Here is a 22,974-nt window from a genome sequence, read left to right on the forward strand (position 1 = left end):
TGTGCGCGATGCGATGCCATTATGGTACCTCGGGAGTGTGCGAGCACTCTGTTGGCACACCTGTCTTTGGAGCAGCACCAACACGGGTCTCGTCCAGTCGGTTGGCCAGGTAGCTGGCCTCAAAAGCTCCTGGCCTAGATAAGTGAGTGCTCCCAGTGCCTCTTCAGCATTCGGAATCATCTCAACGGGGGTTCCGTCAGTTCTCGGAGCCTTCTTTCTGGCTAATGCTGTCGGTGCAGCTTGAACTCGGCAAGGGCAGTCAATTCTCGCTCCGATGCCGCCTCCTGAAATTGTGGCTGTCAACTAGCTCTTGTTGGTACAGTGACTGGGTACACTTTCCAACCTCTCTTGATGCTTCCAGCATCGTGCCACCACTTGCCATTCAGTCTGTTGTGCTATGGGGCTGGTGTGTTGCTCTAGTTCTGGGAGCTGTGTCACTGGTTATTTCACAGGCCAGCAGGGTCGCCCGAAGCGTACAGGCTTCAGCAGAGCTTCCAGACTAAGAACAGACAACAGAGAAGAACTTTGGAGAAATCGCCGATGGAAACCTAATGAGAAGTAGGCTGAGAAAAGGAAAGGCAGGCTGCCACCGTCTGAAAACAAAGACTCAGTTTCCACCATCATGAACTCTCCTCAGAGACAGACTCGCAGTCAGCTGATCGTTTCTGACCCACAGTGACCCTGCAGGTCAGGGCAGAGCTGCCCCGTGGGCTTGAGGCTGGACATCTGAGGGGTGCGGAGAGCCTCATCTCTCTCCCTGGGAGCGGCTGGTGGACTCCAACGACTGACCTGCGGCTAGCCGCCCAACATGGACCACCCCACTGCTCTTCCAGGGCTCCCACACTGACCACGTCCAGCCATGGTGCAAACGGACCTGAAGAGCAAATAACAGAGCAAGAAGGCTGGGCACTGACCCTGAGATACAGGGGAGCAGCAAGGATCTCTATGCCCATCCCAAGGACCACGGGTGGTAGTGGCCACTTCTCTCCCCCGGGTCTACAAAGACTCACTCCAAAGGAGAAGTCTCCAAGGGGCCCAGCCTTCAGGGAAGGTGGTCCGACTATGGAGTGAAGTCCAGGAGATATGAATGACAGATGCCAGCACACCCACAGACACGCACCATGGGGCCAGGATGGCTTGGGGTGGCTGGTGACCATGGGAGGCCACCTGAGCACCACCGTCGACTACAGAGGCACACACACGTAGGTGCAAAACTTTACACCTTCTGGACAGAAGCAGGCATGAATACTTTTATGAGGTCTCTAAGGCGTTCATGAAGAAGCCCATCCTGCACTAGAGACGAAGGCAAACCTCAAAGCGGCAGGAATCAGTGGAATCCAAGTGAGAGGCTTCTACAAATGGACAGGTGGACGGACGGACAGATTGACGCAGCACTGGAGATGACTTGAAGATGGCTACTGGCCAAAACGCCTGGGAGAGCTCCAAAGAGAGGTGGCCCCACAGAGATGCCAGCTCACCACGACCCTCTAAGACAGGGCAGCACTGCCCCTGTGGGTCTCCGAGACTGGCCCTCTTGATGGGAGTGAACAGCCTCGTCTTTCTCCTGGGGGGCAGCCAAAGGCATAGCCCCTGCAGCACCAGGGCACAGATCGTACACACACACACACACACACACACACACACACACACACTCACCATATTCTTCAGCTACGTATCATAAAGTTATTTAAGACAAACTAGTGACTCCCCCCAGGGATTACATCCTCCTGGCCAGCCTCCCCAGAGCGGGCCGGCCCGAACCATTTCCAGGTGAAGCTCCTGGGCTGCACCCGTCCTGCTATAGCTCAGCACCCTGACTCCCACGAGGGAGCTCCGGCGGGCCTCTGCAGCCCCACTCCTCACCTCTGTCACTTTGGGCTGCAGAATCAGAGCCTCCGGGCTCATCCGGGGGATGTCGATGTGGATCTGGAGACGAGAGAAAGGGAGGTGCTTTAACAGGGGCGAGCGTCTACGAGCACTGTGAGGGCGGTGAATTGCTCGAGATCTCAGCCGTCCTCCCCGGAGACAGGAGCCCTTTTCTCCTGCTTCTCAGGAGCAGGGAGAGGACATCCAATGCCTACTCTATCTCACAGGGCTCATGTGGGCAGGGTGAGGCTCCCCGGCCACCCCCAGCCTGCATGCTCGACACCAGCCTGCGCTGACGGCTGGCCGCTGCCTGGCCTGGTCCTCCACCCGTGCTGCATGGGAAGCAGAAGGCTTCCCTCAGCTGTTCAGCAACAGGGCCCCCTGTCATTAGTGACCACTGACTTCCAGCTTCAAACACACCGACGCGCCCACACTGTCAGTGGTGCAGCTCCTTCTGGCAAGTCCTTGGGGGACCCGAGAGCATGTTGCCAGGGAAGCTTGAAGGGTGGCCCCAATTCCGGCCACCCTTTCTGTTGTCGTAATAGGAACTGCAGACAAGCGAGGTGTGGTGACCAGAAGAGGGTCATCTCCTGCCCTCTGTACACGGGGTGACCCATCCCAAGGCAGAGCCTGCCGCCACCCACCTGGCCAGGGGCCCACGGCACAGCACCCACGCCCCCATGAGGAGAGAGGCGGCATCCATCCCACCTGCCGGTACGTGTCCTGGTGGACTTCATCGTTCCTGGAGTCGTAGTAGTGCTCGATGAACGCAAAATACTCCTTCTGCTTTCTCTGCAGAGTGGCCGGTCTCCGGTCCACGTTGGCAGGAAGGTAACCCTGGAGAGAGAAGAGACACGCAGGCCAGGTGAGGGCGAGCTCACAGAGTCTTGATCCATAATGTGAAACTAACAGGTCCTCAGGGGCCGGGTGGAGCTGTGGAAAGGGAGAGGGAGTGGGCAAGAAGAACCAGGACACACCGAGCATCACGCGCACCCCCCACCCCCACTCTAGGCCCGGGGCATCCGATGCTTCCACCTCCTGGGACCACACTGGAGCGGGACGGCACCTGCTGTCAGGGGGCGTGGGTCCAGCACTCAGGGTTAGCAGAGCCCCCTCTCTTCTGCATCCCTCACACTTACAGGCTCTCGGAGTCTGTGCAGTCTTATGGTCTCACACTCAAAAACATACATACGTGCATTCTGGGAACACAGACATGCATGCAGGGACTTCGTTCCCAAAGAAACCCCACTCTCCTCAGCTCTTCAACTGCCCTCATGCATGCTACAAAAACATGAATCATCGCTGTAAACCTGCATGCGCCCCTGACCCGCTGCCCCCCGTATGTCCCTGTCTTGCTGTTCTCCAGGCCCTAGCCCCCAGAGGTGGCTTTCAAGATGCAACTGACCTCCTGCTTTACCAGGAGGGAAGGCTGTGCCACTGACCACAACAGCTCAAGAGAGGGCCAGGACTCACCCTGTCCACCTCCACCCCCGTCCTGTTCATGGTCCTGGGGACAGATCCTCTCTGCAAAGAGGACTCCTCCTCCCCAAGGCCCACACAGCTGTGCAGTCAGCAGACCCCACGGTCGCTGGGCCTCTCCCAGGCTCCTCTGCATCCTGGTCCAGCTCTGTCATGAGTGAGGAGCCCCTAGGTGGCACCAAGGCCAATTTGTGAACTACTAAACAAAGTCGTGGGTGGTTTGACTCCCTCACCCCCCAGGAACCTCAGAAGCCAGGTCTAGTGTCAGACCATCACAGACACGGGCCGCCTTGAGCCACAGCCGACTGGATGGCAGCGTGCAAAGCAGCACCTGCCAAGTAGAGGCCAGGACACAGGCTAGTGAGATGCGAGGCAGCTGGCACCTGCCCCACGAGCATGCCTGCACCCGGCTGGGAAGCGGCAGCCAGGCAGCACGCACTGGGGCTTCTGCCCAGAGCAGGCAGGCTGTGTGAATCAATACAAAATGGTTCTTCATCAAAGTCCAACAGGTCAACCTGGAAAGCTTGGGACCTGGAATGCAGACATGGCCAGGACCCCCTGAGCCAACAAGGCGGGCGCTGAGGCCAAGGGGTGAGCAGCAGAGAAGCCTGGGCAGGGGCAGCAAATCGCATTCCAAGGCCCGAGAACCCACCATCGCTAGAGCCACAGAGCAGGCTGGGTCCACCCTGGTGCCCAGGCCCCGGGCCGCCATAGGAATAGAAACCCGTTAGGAAGCGAGTCTGTCCAGCACTCAAATCAGGGTCGATCCAGGAAACACTGCCTGCTCCCCAGGATTGAGATTCAGCCCCCCGCCCCCCAAGAACATGGAGGGCGCAATCTGTGCCAGGGCTGAGGAAGCCACCCTGCCAGGGCAACCAGTGACTGTTAACATCAGTGCCATCTTCTGACGCCAGCACTTCCACTCACTGTTCTTAGAGCACCAAGTTTGCGGAAGGCTGTGGTTTACTGAAGGAGCCCCAGTGGCCTAGTGAGTTACAAGTCTGGCTGCTAACCACAAGGTCGGGTGTTCGAAACTACCAGCTGCTCCCCGGAGAAAGATGAAGCTTCCTGACAGCTCACGGCCTTGGAAACCCGCAGAGCAGATCTTCTCTGAGTCAGGGTTATCTTGAGGGTTTGAGTTTATGGTTTACAGAGCAAGCCCTAAACCCAATTCCAAGTCTCCACGTAAACTGAGCCTTCCCTGAACAGGAATTCTTTTTGACCACATGGGAATGGCCTTTCCCTTAGGTGGCAGAAAGTGGGTGAATGCCACTCATCTAGGCAGTCCAGGGTGGGGCAGCTGAGCCCTCAGGGTACCTGAGAGTGACATTCACAGAAACTGGGGTGGCAGCCTGCCAGTCAGAGGTCACGCCTCAGTGCCTTGGTCAGAGGGCCCTGGACCAATCACATGCAGCACAGGGGTTGGCACACTCTCAAGACGGAAGTCAATGCTGTCCCTCACAAAATCTAAGAACTGTTCGAGAGCCACAAACATATTTTTTACAAATGAGGGACATTAAAGCAACGTCCTAATTGAAGCAGTGACTGTCTTAGTCTTCATTTTCAAGTTCTGAAAGAGCTGCCCGCAGGGGGCTCCACCGAGACCAGCAGCTGGCAGACGCCGGGTGCCAGGAACACAATGGCTACAACAGTGCAAGGTCGCCCACCACTCCCTGGGAGAAAGACAGGGTCTTGGAGCCACCTGGCAGTCCCAGCCTGTCCTGCAGGGGTGCTGTGAGCCGGTGCCCGTGGAGGGCAGTGAGTCCGGCCTGGCTGGTCAGGCATACTGTGCGTGTCCCTAGCCCAGGCCCTCCAGCTTCAGAAGTTGCTCCCGCCTACAGCCGTGATGTGCGGATCTTCCATGGCAGCTTCCTTCTCCTCCCTGTGCCACTTCAGTGGCTGTTCTCCATGGATCCCTGGATGCCATGAGGACCTTGAACTGATGTTCCTGAGCCCAGGGGCAGTGTCTGTGCTGCTGCAGATTTACCGAACAGGCTTCAAAAGTGAAACTGAGATTTGGGTCTCTTTTGTCACCTGCACCCCACCTGGGTGACACTCCGCTATCACTGACTCCTCCCACATGTGAATTTAATACAAAGGTTTGGGTTTTTACCCTCGCATCAGAGGAGGAGGGCACAGCTGCCAGATGACGGCACAGCCTTGCTCACTGCCACCTTGTGAAACCAGGCTCGAAATATGCAGAGGACAGAAAAAGTTGTCCCTGCCAAAGGCAGTGGCTGACGGAGAACCTCGGCCAGGAGGCCACTGCCCCACCCCGAGAGAAAGAGGGGACTTACCGAGAGCAGCTTCCATGTGATGGGACGGACAGGCTTCGGGATCCCAGACCAGCTCAGCTTCCGCAGCTCCTCTGCCAACAGCACAGGGGACAAGGAAAAGCACAGTCACCAAGAGTTGGCCAACGCCCTGCCCAACGCGAGGGTGCCCAGGGAGAAAACACGCAGAGTTAAGGGACCTGCCACCATGACTAAAAGGGTGCTGGATGGTGTCTCCCAGGGAGAAAGGCCGCGGGGATGACCATGACAGGGTCCCGGCGCATCACACAGGTTCCCTGGGTAGTGCCAGGGAGGGCACACCTTCTCCCTTCCTTCCAAGGGGGGGGAGGGGTCTTAGGAACTGGGCAGACAGACACACAGACACACACACGGGAAGACAAAAGTCACTGCGAGAGGGCCCAGATGACTCCTGGCCAGGACGTCAGCCTCTGCCTGGCACCGAGCCCACAGCAAATGCCTGTACCCAACAGCCACCCGTGTCAGGAGGGTCATCCAGAAGACCCCAGAGCCAACTGTTCCCACCCATACCTCCATCTCCCAGATGACATCCTGGGAGCATCCTAGGCCAATGAGTACCTGACCCAGAGGAGCCAGCTTCTGGCCACTGCCCTCCTCCCAGCTTTTCTGTCCAGCTGTGGGTCTGTCTGTCTGACTGGCAGTGACCTGGGGGTAATTCCCGAACCCCACCAGGCCCTAGGTGCCTCCCTTCCATCTGCAGGTTGACCAATACCCATCCCATCCCACAGACGCTGAAGCAATTATTTCTGTCCTATAAGTTAGGGACCTATCAAGAGACGCGTCTATAACTGCTAGGAGCTAATGATGAGTACTAGGAAAGAAATGATTAAAAAGAAGGCTTTGGTAATCTAATCAACAAAACGCGATGTCCTGACATCTAATCTTTTCCCAATTACAACAGCCTAAATAAGATGAGGACGGAATAATTGGGCAAGAGGATGGCGACAGCCTGAGCTCCACTGCAGTCCCTCCCAAAGCTCCCTGATCTCACAGCCCCTGGGGGTGTCCTGACAAGCCTGAGCTGAGCATCTGAGCACCAACCTTGTGCTTTCTGCCCATCTTGCTCCCAGAGCCACCCACCCACCCCCACCACCAGCCCCGAGCCCTGGGAGATGTCAGCTGTTAGGGCCCCACTCCAGATCTGTCACTCAGCAGGCAGGGCTTACAAAACTGCCATGTTGAAATCTCCCAGCAAGCCCCAGGGCCGACGTGTGAGCATCGGTGTTTAGGAAGTGCTTTCCTGGGCAGCCCCAACCCCACCTGCCCGCCCGGCTCCATGCAAGGGATGGGGCACTCCAACACCACCCTTCCGACCACATGGCTTCAAACAGTCACCAGGCACTGGGGTGAAGTTATGCAAATAGGGTGTGGGTGGCCAACCACGAGGATTGGATAGCTTGCTATTCACACAAATAAGGTACCAGGAACCCTTGTGGAGGTGAGTCCATGCAGATAAGGTATTTCAAACTCTAGTGAGAGGACTGGCCAATTTGGCCATCCCACTAGGCTTACAATAAGCTCTCCAGAGGACAAAGCCGAGAGCCTCACTACATCAACAAGAGGTACCTGAGGTCCCTGAGCTGAGAACCTCTTAGACCAGTGCTTCTCAACCTTCCTAATGCCACGGCCCTTTCATACAATTCCTCATGTGGAGGTGACCCCCCCAACCACAAAGTCATTTTCATGGCTACTGCATAACTGTCATTTTGCTACTGTTATGAATCAGGTGACCCCTGTGAAAGGGTGGCTCAACCACCAGAGGGGTCACGACCCACAGGTTGAGAACCACTGTCCTAGACCCAGGAGCCCGAGCACTGTGGCATCAGGCACAGCAGTGGAAAACAGCAGCTGCTGGGGCAGAAACAGGGCTCTGGCAGGCACTGCCCCACGGGGCCCTCAGCACGGAACTCCTTCACACTGGACACTTGCTGGTGGAGCGGGCACCTCTGGGCACTTAGCACATGCTAACCAGCCAGCAGAGAACGAGCTGAGTGTCTTCAAAGTGAGGCTTGCAGGAGGTCCTGGCACTTATTGATGAAACTATAGAGTTTTGTTAACACATGTCTGTGCAGGGGAGAGGCCCAGCTGACCGAGTGGCCTGAGGGGGCTGAAGAACTGAGGGGTCGAGTCCAGGAGGACACCTGTCTGCAGGCACAACTGAGACGGTGTACTGACCAGAAAGCTGTATCCTAAACATTTCTGATCCAAAGCTATAACCTGGTACTTCCCTAATCAGCCCTGTAATTGATGGGGCTCTTGCAATGAATCACTGGACCAGGCAGGCGAGCAGAGAGGGTTGTGGTGTCAGAAATTAAACAGCTGGTGCAAGAAGGCATGTCTGCCCTCCACCTCATGGAAGTAGGCCTGGGAGGCAGCAGCTGCTGCTACTGCAAGAGGAGGAGGCCGGCCCTTCCCGGGTTTCCATGCCGTTTGCAGCTGGCCTGGCCGTGGTGCGCAGGAAGGCGGGAAGGCTGCACGCTGAGTGCAAAGCTTCATGCGCAGTGCAGCCAGTCAGGGGACCAGGCTGAGGCGTCAGTTGTGAGCAGCCGCTGTTTCGGTTCCTCCGAGTGAGGCACATTAACACTAGAGGGCAAGTCAGAGCGGACACCCCGGGGACTGGCTGTACCTCAAGCCTCAAACCAACATGAACTGACCAGGGTCACGGCCCAGTTTGTATGCGAAAACGGTCTCAGAGAGGTCCAGTGGCTCAGCCACAGCACACAGAGCTGAGCATGTGGCCAGGGGACCCTCAAACACCAGGGCCTTTAACTGGGCGAGTGTCCAGAATAAAAGAGGCTTTGGGTAACATAACTTTCCCAGGCTGTCGATCTCTGCGGGAGGGCGGCTGGTGGGTTCAAATGGCTGACATCAGGTGTGCTGCCCCACCTGGCTCCTGGAGAGGCGCACGGGCTCCCTCCACTCATAAACTATGTGAAGACCCTTCGTATGGAGGAGACAAAAGCAAGAAGATGCCCCTCCCAGGGGGACAGACAACAGGCAAGTGGGTGAAGGGAGACATAGGTCAGTTAAAGACATGAAAAAATAGTAATTTATAAATTACCAAGGATTCATGAGGGTAGGGCGGGGAGGAAGGGGGAAAATGAGGATCTAATATCAAGGGCTCAAGTAGAAAGAAAATGTTTTGAAAATGATGATGGCCGATCCTCTCCCACACACCAAGCAGCAGGGGTTCTCCCCTAAAAAAGTGGGGGCATCCCCAACCTACAAGTGACTGGGGGAAACGCCTGACCACTTGTGGGGCTCCATGCTACTGCGGGAACTCTCCCAACCTCCAAGGCAATCTTTCTGTCTTCGGCAATCCCCTGCCAGCGACAGAGCTCTACACCAAGGAGGATATGCCCGCACACCCTCCTCGGCACTACAGCTGCAGAATAAAGCACCACAGGACAGCCGCGGTGCCCAAGAACTGTGAAGCCTACTTAGAGATCGGCCAGGGAAGCGACGCCATCGTGGGCCCACAGCAATCCGACCAGTGCCACATGAGAGGAATTTCCAACACGCATTTCAAGAAGCAGATTTCTGGATGGCTAGGGTAAGAGTGAAACCACAGGAAGATACAGCGTAGTCTGACCCTCCGTCCAGCTACCAGCAGGTAGTTCATAGAAGGACTCATACAGATCCCCCAAGAGAGAGCGCAGGGATCTTCGACTCAGGAAGATGGCGCCAGGCTCCTCTAAAACAACACGTAAACAGCAACCAGTTCCAACAGCTTCAACGAAAATGAAGATGGCAACAGATGTACAACTGTGCTTGACACTATGGATGGATGGATGGATTGTGATGAGTTGTAGGAGTCCCCCAAAAATTGATTTTTAAAAAACAAGATGGAAACAAAGTATCCCTGCAGCACAGGCTGAAAGGCATACGTTAAGCACAGTCGGACACATGAACAGGAGAAGAAAAAGAAGAAAGGAATGCTCTCAGTCCATGCAAAGCGCCCGAGGTCCCAGGGGCGCTGCTGCAAGTGTCTGAAACGGAGCTGGTCCTGTGTGCGCCTGGAAGGGAAGTGCCTGCAAACAGCTGACAACACCTTCTGCAAGAAGGCTGCGGGGGCCACGCATGGCAGAGAGCGGGACTCCTCAAGGAGCTGCAGCGTGGGCTCAGGCCGGGGCAGGTGGAAAAGCGCACACTCATGCCCGTGCTCACAGGAGAATCAGGATGTTCCTCAAGGCGCAGATGTTGGGTTTTTCAAAGGGGAACTCTGACCACCTGTCGCACCATAAGGAGCCCTGGTGGCGCAGTGGGTACACAGTGAGCTGCTAACCACAGGTGTACAGGTCCAAAGCACCAGTAGCTTCGGAGAAGAAAAAGGAGGTTCTCTAAGTCCATAAAGAGTTACAGTCTCGGAGCCCACAGGGCAGTTGCACCTTGCCCTAGATCAGTGGTTCTCAACCTGTGGGTCTCGACCCCTTTGGCAGTGGAACCACCCTTTCCCAGGAGCCGCCTTAGACCACTGGAAAACACTATAATTGTGTTCAATTTGTAACAATGAAAATACATCCTGCCTATCTGATATTTACATAACAATTCATAACAGTAGCAAAATGACAGGTAAGAAGTAGCAACAAAAGTAACTGTATGGTTGGGGGTCACCGCCACATGAGGAACTGTCTTAAAGGGTTGCCGCATAAGGGAGGTCGAGAACCAGCGCCGTAGATGGTGGCGGTGCGTTGGGGTGGCCTTGGTCCGGTTTCCGGATCTCACCACACAAATGACCTGAGAGTGTCGGGAGCGTGTGCTGCAGAAAAGCATGACAGAACGGTTGGAAAAAGGCTCTCCTAGGCGAGACACAACCCCCGGAAGCTATCGATAGAAGGACAGACAGACTGCACAATTTGAAAAGGTGAGACACAAAGTACGACTCTGAGACTCCACGTGGCTCGTGTCGTGGAAAGGCCCGTCTCCCTAGGGCGTGACAGGCCGGGACATAGAAACGGCAAGCGACCCAGAGAAGGGTGTGGAAAGCCGGGGCCAAGGAAGCAGGCGGCACTGATCGGACGCCGTCCCTCGGTGGCACATGCGTGGAAGCCGGAAGCCGTCCATTCGCTGGGAGAGCTTAGGTGAAGGGGGGCAGGCAGCCTCCGTCTGCACAGCTTAGGGAAACAGCCCCTGCTGGGGTGTGGTGTGCCTGCAGTGGAGGCCACGCGTGCAGGGCGTATTCCAAATCACACTCCACCTTAGGGCCTGCAAAGCCAGGCCCACTGCGAGCACTGGGGCAGCGCGGGTGGCTGTGGCGACTGCAGGGGTCCTCTGGGAGGCACGGGCCACCAGGACTGATCAGGAAGGAGCCCTAAGAGAGCAGAGAGGCCCAGCTGTGGACTGTTTTCCATCTCAACAGGGCACCTGCCCGCCCTGCAGGAACATCACAGGGAGGTCTGGCACCATCCACCCAACGGCCCGGATCCTGTCCCTCCAGGCTGACCCCCAGAGCTCGTCGGGGTGCCCACAACACAACACCGCCCGTCCACCTCCATGAGGAAGCTGCCACCGGCACCCCGGGGCACAGAGCCAGAGGGAGGGCGTGTCAGGAGGCAGCAGCTCCGCATATGGGTTCTTGTTTAGCGCAGGTGGCTGTGACTTGGCAGCAGTGCTTTCTGAGTGGCTCTTGTGTGGGTGCAACGCTTGCTGCTGGTCGCAAGTTAAAGGCATGGTGCCTCAGAAGGAGCGATGAGCTCCCTGTGTCTCCGCGGGTGGCGCAGTGCTGGGGTCTGGCCGGCCGGGGGCGCTGGAGAGCAGAGAGCCATTCCAGCACCTTCTCTCCAATCTACACTTCCCGGCCCTGGCACCAAAGGTGTTCACCACTGCCTTACTGATCGTGGGACTGTCAAGTCCGAGGAATGCGCGAGGGTTCTGATGGGCTCGGGGGCCAGCTCAACCCACAGCCCAGAGGTCAGCACAGACCGCTCTGGAGACTGTCTTGTGGAAGGCACAGGGGCCCCTGGGAGACTTACCAGGAAGAAGTGGCAGGCCTGTCAGGTTGTATCTCTCGAGACCATGTCACGGTGTCCCTGTCAGTGCCAACACACAGCCACTACCTGTGCACGACGGAAGGGAGCACAGCCCAGTCCTGCGCCAGCCTCACAGCTGTTCTCACGTGTGAGCCCGTGGTGGCAGCCCGTGTCCGTCCACCCATCGAGGGCCTTCCTCGTTCACTGCCCCTCAATCTACCAAAGTGCTGGCCTTCTCCAAGAGCCGGTTTATCCTGTCATGTTCGAAATAAGAGTTATGAGTTCTCACCACCCTTGCTTCTAAGGAGCATTCTGGCTGTCATCTTAAGAGGGGGGGCGGTGTGTGTGTGTGTGTGTGTGTGTGTGTGTGTGTGTGTGTGTTTGTGTGTGTGTGTGTGTGTTTTCTCCTTCGGGCAGGCTGTGGTACTTTCCATATTCTCCACCAGCACCGTCATTCAAATGCACCCACCCTTCTTAGGTCTTCCTTATTAACAATCTCACGTCCATTATGTATGTGGGGTAGGAGCACCTTAGTGCCCAAAGTACAGTTCACCTAAATTACTGGCATGAACTTATACATTTACATTACTGCATTCCCTTTTGGACCATATCATTTTTATTCCTAGGATGGCCAAGCCCAACACCTCGTGTCACAGACATAGGAAATGCTATCAGGAGAGACTGGTCCCTGGAGGAGGACCGCATGCTTGGTAACGTGGAGGGGTGGTGTAAAAGAGGGGGCGCCGGACAAGAGGGATTGACCCAGGTGCTGCACCAAGCCTAGGAGCAATGGTGAGGATGGTGCAGGACGAGACAGCGCTCCCTCTGCTGTGCAAGGGTGGCCGTACACCGGACCCGCAGCAGCTGCCAACACGTGACCAACTGCTCCCTTTCTCTCTCTCTCAGCACCTGACACAGAACTTTGGCTGCGGGTCGGGGAGTCCGTTTCAACTGCTAGACACTCTGAGATGTGACCCCGCAGAGTGGGTCCACACTGCCAACCTCTGGTCAGGAACCGAGTGCCACCACACCAGGGCTCTTCCTGGATGCCTCGTCTTCTCCGTGCCTGTAGCATCTGTAGTGATGTATACCTGGTCTTCTCTGTGCCTGTAGCATGTGGAGTGATGTATACCTGGTCTTCTCCGTGCCTATAGCATGTGGACTGATGTATACCTGGTCTTCTCCATGCCTATAGCATGTGGAGTGATGTATACTGGTCCTCTCCGTGCCTGTAGCATGTGGAGTGATGGATTCCTGGTCTTCTCTGTGTCTGTAGCATGTGTAGTGATGGATGCCTGGTCTTCTCTGTGCCTGTAGCATGTGTAATGATGTATACCTGTCTTCTCTGTGTCTGTAGCATGTGTAGTGATGGATGCCTGTCTTCTCTGTGCCTGTAGCATGTGGAGTGATGTATACCTGTCTTCTCTGTGTCTGTAGCATGTGGAATGATGTATACCTGTCTTCTTTGTATCTGTAGCATGTGTAGTGATGGATGCCTGGTCTTCTCTTTGTCTGTAGCATGTGTAGTGATGGATGCCTGGTCTTCTCTGTGTCTGTAGCATGTGGAATGATGTATACCTGATCTTCTCCGTGCCTGTAACATGTAGAGTGATGTATACCTGTCTTCTCTGTGTCTGTAGCATGTGTAGTGATGGATGCCTGGTCTTTTCTGTGCCTGTAGCATGTGTAGTGATGGATGCCTGGTCCTCTCTGTGCCTGTAGCATGTGTAGTGATGTATACCTGTCTTCTCTGTGTCTGTAGCATCTGTAGTGATGTATACCTGGTCTTCTCGGTGCCTGTAGCATGTGTAGTGATGTATACCTGGTGTTCTCCGTACCTGTAGCATCTGTAGTGATATGTCCCCTTTCATTTCTGGGATGAGAAATCTGTGTCTTGTCTAGATGTATGTTTGTTCCCTGTTGACCAACCTAGCTAGGTCTTTTATCCTTCAAAGAACCAATTTCAACTTGTGTGTATTTCTGCTCTTATTTGCCCTTTTTCCATTTTACCAGTCCCCTTCCCATCACCCCTTATTTATTTCCCTTCTATTACTTGGCTTGGGTTCATTTCTTCTTCTTTTACCAGCTGCTTAGGCCAAAAGCTGAAATAATTAGTTTGAGATCACTCTTTACTTGTGTTTTCATCATGTAAATGTTGGTGTCATGGTCCTTGGGCTCAAATTATTTTCTAATTTTCCTTGTGCTCTCTTTGACCCACAGGTTACTGAGATGTGAGCTGATAAATACCTAGATGTTTGGGGAATTTCTGGACATCTTACCGTTGCTGGTTTCTAATTTAAAGCACTTGGTCAGGTGAACTTGGAATTGACTCAATGCTCTGATATCTATTAGGATGGGAAAATGGCCAAGCATATGGCCTACCTTGGCTAACATACTGCATGTTCTAGAAATGAATGTGCTCCTCAGTTGGTGAGTGGGACACGCTGAAAATCGTTGGATCCAATTGGTTACTACTCTGGTCCAGTTACACCAGTCGCATCAATCAGTAAACAGAGCCCTGGTGGGTAGGAGGATCAAGTGTTGGTCTGCTAACTGAAAAATCAGTAGTTCAAACACACCAGTCATGCATCAGGAGCAAGATGCGGCAGTCTGCTCCAGTAATCCCACCTCCAGCACCCCCTGCAGCCATCCACACTTCTTCCACCCACGCGCCCACGACCACCATTAACTCAATGAACCCAAGATTAAGAGGGCACTGCTTCCAGGCGAGGCCCTGGGCAGACAGAGAGCCTTGGGGCTGGATAGCTCACAGCCCAGATCCAGAATCAGTGGACAAGGCACCGATGCCCAATCAGCAGCTGATGTGGCCTCACACAGGCACCTCCAACAAACTCCCGGCGTCTCAGCAAGATGGGCAGTCAAGGACCTGCCCCAAGATGCACAACCAGCTACCCATGTGTTGGGTACTGTAGCCAGCTGCCGAAACATCAAGCCAACACCAAGATGGCAGCAAAGGGAGGGATGGGGCCTGAATCCAGGTTCCTGGCCGCCCCTGATCTCTGACTGGCAAGTGTCTACAGAAGACACACAGCCCACCTGAGGAGAAAGGAGTCACATGAACCTGAGACGGTGGCTTCTTTCCCTGAGGTCCCAAGACTGTGACAGATGGGAAGGGGCTCCTATCTGCTGGGTCGCCCCTGGTAGGAGAGCACGGGCAGCCCGCTGCACCCCAGGCCCTGGCTGTGTGCTGACATTTTACATACCTGAAAGGCAAATGTTTAAAAGGGGCAACAATTAACATGCAGAAGTAGTGCGTGCCAAAAGCTGGGCCACAGTTAATTCCAAAAGCATTTTAACATGAGATAAAACGCATTCCTGAAAATGGAGCTGATTGCTTGGCTTCCAAAATCCTCCCCCAGGAAGGCTGCTCGGACAAGGAGGTGTCCCCCAGCTTCTCACACCCACTGCTGCCGCAGGCCACACCCGCAGTGTGCCAATGGGCCAGCCACACAGCCCCTGCCCACAGGCTGGGACTCGGGACTAGGGGACAGGTCCACGCGGCACAGGATCGCAGACGTAGACACACACACACACACACACACACACACACAGAGGCACAGGGATCGCAGACACACACACACACACACACACACACACACACAGAGGAGCGCTGTCCAGAAAGCAGGCAGAGCCTGGAGGGTGTGCTGGGCAGCAGCGTGCCTTGCACTTGGCTTTCCGTTTACTTGTGCTGCTTTCTTGCGCAGGTTCTCGAGGTCGCAACGTGCACCCCACAGTGGTCACTGTCTGCTTTACTGTGGGGGGGGGTGTCCTTTTCCTATTGAACATCATTCAGCTCACTCATTCACAGTGGGGACCGCTGAGTAGTGACGGCTGCACAGCACGGCACACACACTGAGAACCAGGGATCCTGCTCTGTGAGAGGCGCCACCTCACACAGCGGTCAGAGTCCTGGAGAAGCAGGCTTTAAAGGGAGTCTTACCACCCCAGCTGCCTGCTGCCTGCCTGGCTGACAGGAGGGGCATAGTGGCCTTGGTGGGAAGTGTCCAGGACCAGCTCTGGGTCAGCCGGAGAGACCACAAGGTCTCTGAGAAGGCAAGGTGGCAAGCAGGCAATGAGAGGCCCCCCTGAGAGCCCGGAGCCTCCAGCAGATGAGTCACACGCTTGCCCAGACTTGCAGCTGATGTGTGCAGCCTGTCCACTCCTGCTGAGGTAGAGACCGGCAGTCTGGGCAGTTACGGCCCGCCCTCCAGGGTCACTAGGAGTCAAAATCAGCCTGATGGCAGATTTGGTTTGTGGGCTATCTCCCACTACTGTACAGCGGCTTCCACCACGGAACCGACCAGACCACGTGTCATGTGTGATCACAGCACAGGAGGTCCCCGGCCCAGCTCAGCTGACACCCAGTCACCAGCAGGCGCGGGGGATGGGGAAACCTTAACCCCCCACTGAGAGGAGTCTTTCCTTGTGTTGGGTACTGCAGCAGGGGAGCGCTGGTCTCACCCCTTGCCAGTGATGTCCAGTAGAAGGGGAGCAGATGCGGGGTCACACGCTGAGGGCAGCACCACAGGGGCATCTGGAAGCAGCAAGGACGTGACAGGACGCCCTGAGCCCCTAACTGGGGGAGTGGCCCCAGAATCCACAGACCTGGGAGAAGGCTTCCCTGTGCTTCAGCACCCCCAGCCTCGAGCTTGTTGGGGAAACACTGGATGGAGAAACCCTGAGGAAAGCAGCTGCCTGCCTAGGGGAGGACACGGGGCTTACCAGACGCTGGCCTCACTGCTGGGGCCTGTCTGGGAGGGACAGCAGAGGCTGTCAGGGACCCTGTAGGCTGAGACCATGTACACAAGGCCAAGCCTGTCCCAAAGGCTGTCTCTGTCAGAAGCAGGAGTAATGGCACCAGCAGGCCACTGCCTGGAGCAGCCCAGACGGCAGCACAGCTGGGGCCAAAACCACATCACGGCAGGGGCCTTCTGCCGCCAGCACAGGCACCAGGACAGGCTGAAGCGGTAAAGGGCCCACAGAAGCCCGCTGCCACACAGGGTGGTCCTGGCCAGGAACCCTCCTGCAGGGGCCTCACTGCAGTAAACAAGTGGCACAGTGCAGCCCTGCAGTCAGCGCTGGAGCAATATTGATGACTGTTTGCAACAAAATTAGCAGACAATAAGAAGCCATCCCTGTAACAGACACTTGTCCTCCTGCCTGCCTCAGGATCACCAGGAAGGTGCTGCCCTGGGTGCCAACAAGAGTGTGACCTCAGGTGCCCAGCCTTCCCTCTTCCCTTGGCACAGGGAACCCCGCCAGCTGGGGGCTTCCCTTCCAATCCACAGGTGACCTGCCCCAGGAAGCCTCTCCCTGCAGGTGGGTTCAGATACCTGGGCACAGCCTTTCTCTGGCAAGCCCCTCCCACCTTCCCCCTCTGCCCTCAGTGCTGCTGGGGGGCTCACAGACCCATCCCCTGGGAGGCAGGGGAGGAGTATCGCTACAAACAGGAAATACAAATAGAGCGGGCAGTGGGGCCCCTTCCCTGCCCCCCACCCCGCTGAGCACGCACCCTCCACCCCAGACCTGCCCAGTCCATCTGGGGTCTTGCAAAATGTAGGACTGACTAGGTATCTGAAGGGCAGGGGCTCAATGTCCTCGGCCAGGGTCCGACCAGAATGAGCCGGCTCCGAGCCTGGTTTCAAAATCACGCTGGGGGACAGAGGTGAGGGGAGACATACAGCTCCCTGAGGCAAGGGCAGCAGGCTGTGAAAGGCAACTGTCAGAAAGAAGACCACGGAAAGTCAGAAAAGCAGCACAGGTAAGCGGTGAGTGAGGAAGGACAAGCCAACCACCAGACTCAGTGACCACCGTGTGGGCTGGGACCCATCTGCTGGTACCCGCCACTGTGTCCACTGAGGGCTGGGTCCAGCAGACACGGGCTGTTGAGTCAGCAGGTGGGCAATGGTGCTGCTGCCAGCTGGGCTGTGGCCTGGCCCCTCCTCGGAGGCTTGGCAGCCGAGCCAGGACGGGCCTGCGACAGCAAAGGACTATGTCCCGGGCTGGCACCGCCCCGTTCCTGAAGAGCAGAGCTTCTAAGCCCCCAGCCAGCCCGGGGAATTGGCTTAGGTCTTGGGCACAGCAGGTGAGTTACCTCTAACTGACCTGACACCCTGGTCCTTGGCGGCCTGGAGCCCTCGGGACTTACACACACATACACACAAGACCCACAGCGACACCACCAGCACCCCCTCCTCCTGGGTGCATGGCAGGGAGACGACGCACTGCACTGCTCCCTGCAGGCCAGCCTGGTAGGTGCACAGCCTGCTCCCTGCCCCAGAGGGCACCTCAGAGCACGGGCAGCACTGGGCGCCCCCTGCAGGGGGGCTGCTGTCTTGCATGGTGGGTTTGGAGGGGGTTGGGGGAAGCCGCCCGGCTATGACCCCTTCCCAGCCCGCTGCACCTGCAATGAGAACGAGTCCCAGGCTTGAACGAGTACATGATCATCATTCTATCCTTTTCCAATAAAAGAGCCTAATATTTTGAGCATAATGATTTTAAGGAGCTCAACAATTTCTTCACATGCATTATTCATCGGGTGACACAAAACTGTTATTTCACTGAGATTACTGTAAATCGCTACATGAAGAGCTGGCTTGCATGAACAATTAAATGATAGATATGATAAACTAGATTTATAAGCTTTATGTTCCTATAACATAAATTCCGTGAATGATTTAGCTCCGCAGAGCTGGAAGAGTCTTCCCGGGCACCGACGTGCAGGCCTGCAGCTCCCCCAGCTGCCTCGGCCGTGCACCTGCGGGCCTGCGCGGGGGGGGGGGGGGGGGGGGGGGGGAGGCTGGAAGTGACTGCGGTAACCACAGCAACTTGCTCCACAAATGAATCACGGCTGTTAGCGCTTCCTTCCTACAACTGTTTCAACCGAGGAAGGCTCTTCAGCTCCGGAAGGAGAGCAAAAGACGTTTCTGGGCGCCCGAGCACAGGGGACTTTGGATGCGGGCCGGCGGCTGAGCCCCCACAGGTGAGTCTGGGTCCAGTCGCCATGGGGAGTGAGAGGTGAGGGTCCCTCCTGCGACCAACGACCAACGAGTCGTTATCTGGCTGCAGATCTCGTGCAGTCTTTCCCCAGCCCCACCCCACCCCACCCCACCCCTGGGAAGCAGCAGCCCGGATGCCCATCTCTTCACACCAGGCAGCTGCCATAGACCACACAGGCACCCAACACCAGTGCCCCGGGGGCACGGTTGCCAAGCCCGGAGCCGAGCCCCTCACCAGGTGGCGTGAGCCTGTTGTCCGAGGCCTGTGCCTGGGAACAAGAACTTGTCTGTGGGGGCGCCTGAGACCCCTTCTGCACTCCTCCGTTTGTGGTCAGCACTCGGGCCTCCCCGTGCTGGGCCTGTATCGGGCGGTGTCCCGAGCTGACATGGAAACAGCTCCAGCAGGTTTGGCTGGGACCAGCCCACCGGCCCTCTCAGGCCTCCAAGACCCCAAGCACCACCTCAGTGCACCCCCAGGCCGCACTCTTTCCCCCTGCCCACTCGCTCCTGCTGACCCTACTGGACACCGGTTCAGCCACTGGCCATCTCCCACAGGACTTGGGCCTGGGCTTCACGCTGATGGCAACATGGCCAGGACAGGGCAGGGGCCCCCTGCACACCCACAGAGCGTGCACCGGACCACGGCTGCGGCTGAACTGCATGAGAGGTGGCAGGGCAGGCGGCCGAGCGTCCCACGGCACAGGCACACAGAGCCCAACAGCCACCCGCAGGGTGCAGCCCCTAGAGGCCCCTCCCAGGCCCGAGCCCACAGCCATACCCACCCTCAGGACACAGACCGGTCTCACCTGGCAGGTTGCACGGCTGGCGTTCACCAGCACTGAACCTGTGGTAGTTACATAACCTGTTGTCGATTTGACAGTATTAGTGTGAGAGGGTGTTTTGCCTGACAGCCAGGTCACAGCTGACTCACTTGGAGGCACTAAGGAGATAAATGACTCACAGGAGGTGGAACACATACTCACAAGACACACAGACAAGACACACAGAGCTACGTTAGAGTCCTGGAGCTGAAGGAGCCACGTGAAGACCCCTGCCAGTGCTGAGATGCTTCCACTGCCACTGGATCCACAAAACTTTCCACCCACTGGCCTGTGATCTGCCTGAACTTGACGCTATTGCCTATATTGTGTGAGTCTGAAGAGGACTTTACAGATTTGTATCAGACATATGGGCTAATATCGGGCTTGTGGACTTGATCTGGACTGGGTTGGGATGTTTTCTCCATACTCAATTGCTCTTGTATATAAAGCTCTTTCTGATCCACATATGAGTGTCTATGAATGTTTCTCTAGTCCACCCAGACTAACACAGACCCACACTCAACTCCTCTGCCCCCACACTCAAGGCAGGGAGACAGAACAGAAAAACACTCCGCCCACCCCAGCACACCTGGCCTAGCTCAGTCCAGACCTACACCTGGCTCAGCCCAGGACAAGATAGCCCAGCCCAGTTCACTCAGCACAGCCCAGGACGGGGCAGGCCATGCTGTCACACACAGAAACCCAAAGACAAGAGTGTGGCCAGTCAGGGCTGAGCAGTCCACAGACATCTGGTCAGGGTCTGCTGATAGCTCCCCGTCTGCTCTGGCCCCTACCTGTCCTTGCTGGGGGAGCTATGGCTGCGTGTGACAGCACAGGTATTAGCCCATGACACATACTCTCTCGGGACCTCTTGTCCCCATTACCAGGAGCCTGGTCTTCTACACACAGAGATCTGAGGAGCTGTGGGCCTCTTTCCCTGCTGACCCTGCCCCTCCTATGCTCCAAAGTAGGGGTGTGTCACCTGGGGACCCATGAAGCCCCTTCCCAGAAGTCCCAAGGAGCCAGCCCCCAGCACAGGCCCTGAGCTGGGCAGGGTGGCCAAGGAAGCAGGTCACAACAAATGGGCGCCAGGGGCAGCTCCCCACCAGGGGGGGAAGGTCCAAGGAGACACTGGCCAGCCCAACCCTACCCATCCCCACCAGCCCTCCCCCTGGGCAGAGCAGCCAACACTGGCATGGAGGTGATGCTGGCTCACAGCGACCCAAGAGGGCAGGGCAGGACCATCCCTGTGGGTTTCCAGGACTGTGACTCTTCACCTGGAGAAGAAAGCCTCATCTTTCTCCTAGGAGAGACTAGTTTTAAACTGCTGACCCCGCGTACCCACAATGACCCCAGGGCTCCCAGCTAAGATGCCTCCTATTGGTTAACTAGTCAACCACAGCTCTATGTGTGTGTGTGGGGGGGGGGGTGTCATTCTGGCCAGCATTGGCAGCAGCAGTCATGAAGGAGGACGGAGCCCTGCTGGGAGTCAGTGGGGTCTCCGCACACAGGTGGAGGTCGGGAACCTCCCCAAAGAACAGGATGGCAGTGACCTTGGCAGTGATCAACAGCCATCAAGCCAACTCCTGGTGTCCAGTGTAGATTGTACCCCCTTCGGCCCCATGGGTGTCAGTGCAGGACGGGCCCACAGGGACTCAGGGCCCATCTTCCAGAGTGGACTGCCAGATCTTTCTCCCGCAGTGCTCTGGGTGGACAAAGACTCCAAGCTTCTGGTTGGAGCTCAACCAGAACCCATTGACCCCTGACCCGTAGGGACTCACACAGGGTTCTGAAGGGAGGGGCTGTGCTACACAAGGCGGAGGGGCAGCTGATCTGTCATAGCACAAACTCAGAGGAGCACAAGAATTCCTGAACGCTGCACAAAGGAGCTTTGTCTATTCCAAAAAGATAAATAAATGAAAGTAAATAAAAAACAAATGAGTTCCAATTCCCACCTTTACAGAGAGAGTTCTGGTGTTTTCTCAGCCCCGAAGTCCCGCCCCCCACCCCATACAGCCACAGCTGCCGTGGCCGCACACCTGAGAGTATACGTGTTCTGAGGATGGCGAGATAGGTCTACATTTAAATTAAACGTTGGTTTAGACAGACGTGCAGTTTTAATAACAACTTTAAGTAAAGATCATTTTCAGAACATCATGCAGCCATTAAAAGGGATGGATATGGAGCTGTGGCAACACGGGGGCACTGGTGGCACATGGGAACAGGAAGATGATCACAAACCACGTGCACCTCCCCCTGCCTGGGGAGGGGGGAGATCACAAACCACACAGACCTCCCGGTGCCTCGGGGCGAATGGGAACGGGAACAAGATGGCGACGGAGCAGCCAGCTGTCGCTAAGGGCCACTGCGCATCTGCCAGCACTGCCACACTTGCATGAGCTACCCGTGCTGGGATGCTGGAAGGCACAGCCCTGGGACTTCTCAAACCAACGGGGCCACCTGGAGTGGGCCGGATTCGGCAGAGTGTCCAGCTGAGGCTGACCAGAAAGCCGGGCCTTGTGGTCCACTTCTGAAAACAAGGTCCTGGAGCAGTCGTCAGCCAGAGGCCCATGGGGCGTCCCAGGCCAGTTCTGCACACGCTGCCTCATGGTCCCCCTCAGGGCAGTTGCTAGACTCGAACCACCAATCCCTCAGTTAGCAGCTGAGCACTTAACCGCTGTGCCACCAGGCCCCTTTCCGGACCACCCCCACCCCCCCCCACCCCCCCGCCTGATAGCTGCTTGAAACAAAACAAAAACCAAACCCAATGCCTTCAATGCCGACTCAGAGCGACCCTAGAGGACAGGGTTGAACTGCCCCTGGGGCTTCCAAGTCTGCACTCTTCATGAGAGTTGAGAGCCCCGGCTCTCGGAGGGCGCAGCGGGTGGGTGGTTTCCAACTGTGGACTGGCCGGGGGCTGTTATTGGGCATTCCCTTCATGGGAAAGACAAGGACCCGCAGTGACAGGATGGATTAGGACGCCGGGTTCGAGTTTGTGAACAGCGAGCAGTCATACCTGCAGGGGCCTTGCAGCTGTGGTGCACCCACTGAGAAGCAGCCAAGACACTGTCCCCACAACCTGGTCAGGCACCTCAGCGCCCAGCCCAACTGGGTACGTCTCAGGGCGGTGGTCAGGAGGCCAACAGGGAGCAGCCCCTGGTCAGCTCCAGTGCCCAGTTGCAGGTGTGGGGGCAGTCAGGAGCCCGCTGGCCAGGCTGTGCACCCACTCTGACAGGAGTGCTCCCTCTGAGTCCCACAACAGGGATGGGGCTGGGCCTTCCTAGGTCTCCGCCTGAAGACACCCCTCCCTGCCCCCCAGGAATACTGACCACACCATGGGCGCACACTGGACTCAGGAGCCCAAGACCAAAAGAATGGGGCTACCCGAGGAGTGGACAGGGCAGGGGGCCCAAGGACCTCACCGAAGGAACAGCGGGGGCTGTGGGACAGGGAGCAGCTGAGGGACCATGAGCAACACCACCACAGCAGGCCGATTGGCTGTGGGCAG

The 22,974-nt window shown here is 56.7% G+C and overlaps 1 protein-coding gene across 2 annotated transcripts in view; it reads right to left on the reverse strand.

Annotated features, from left to right (window-relative positions):
- Window positions 1-22,974, reverse strand: part of TBC1D22A (TBC1 domain family member 22A) — a 128,061-nt gene that overhangs the window by 87,393 nt on the left and 17,694 nt on the right. For both annotated transcript variants that reach the window (XM_075553487.1, XM_075553486.1), the window contains 3 exons: window positions 5,643-5,713; window positions 2,575-2,703; window positions 1,864-1,926 (listed from right to left, as the gene is read on the reverse strand). In XM_075553487.1, the coding sequence (XP_075409602.1) occupies window positions 1,864-1,926; window positions 2,575-2,703; window positions 5,643-5,713 (263 nt within the window). The remainder of the gene's footprint in view (window positions 1-1,863; window positions 1,927-2,574; window positions 2,704-5,642; window positions 5,714-22,974) is intronic.

Source organism: Tenrec ecaudatus, chromosome 6 (assembly GCF_050624435.1).
Source record: "Tenrec ecaudatus isolate mTenEca1 chromosome 6, mTenEca1.hap1, whole genome shotgun sequence".
NCBI lineage: Eukaryota > Metazoa > Chordata > Mammalia > Afrosoricida > Tenrecidae > Tenrec > Tenrec ecaudatus.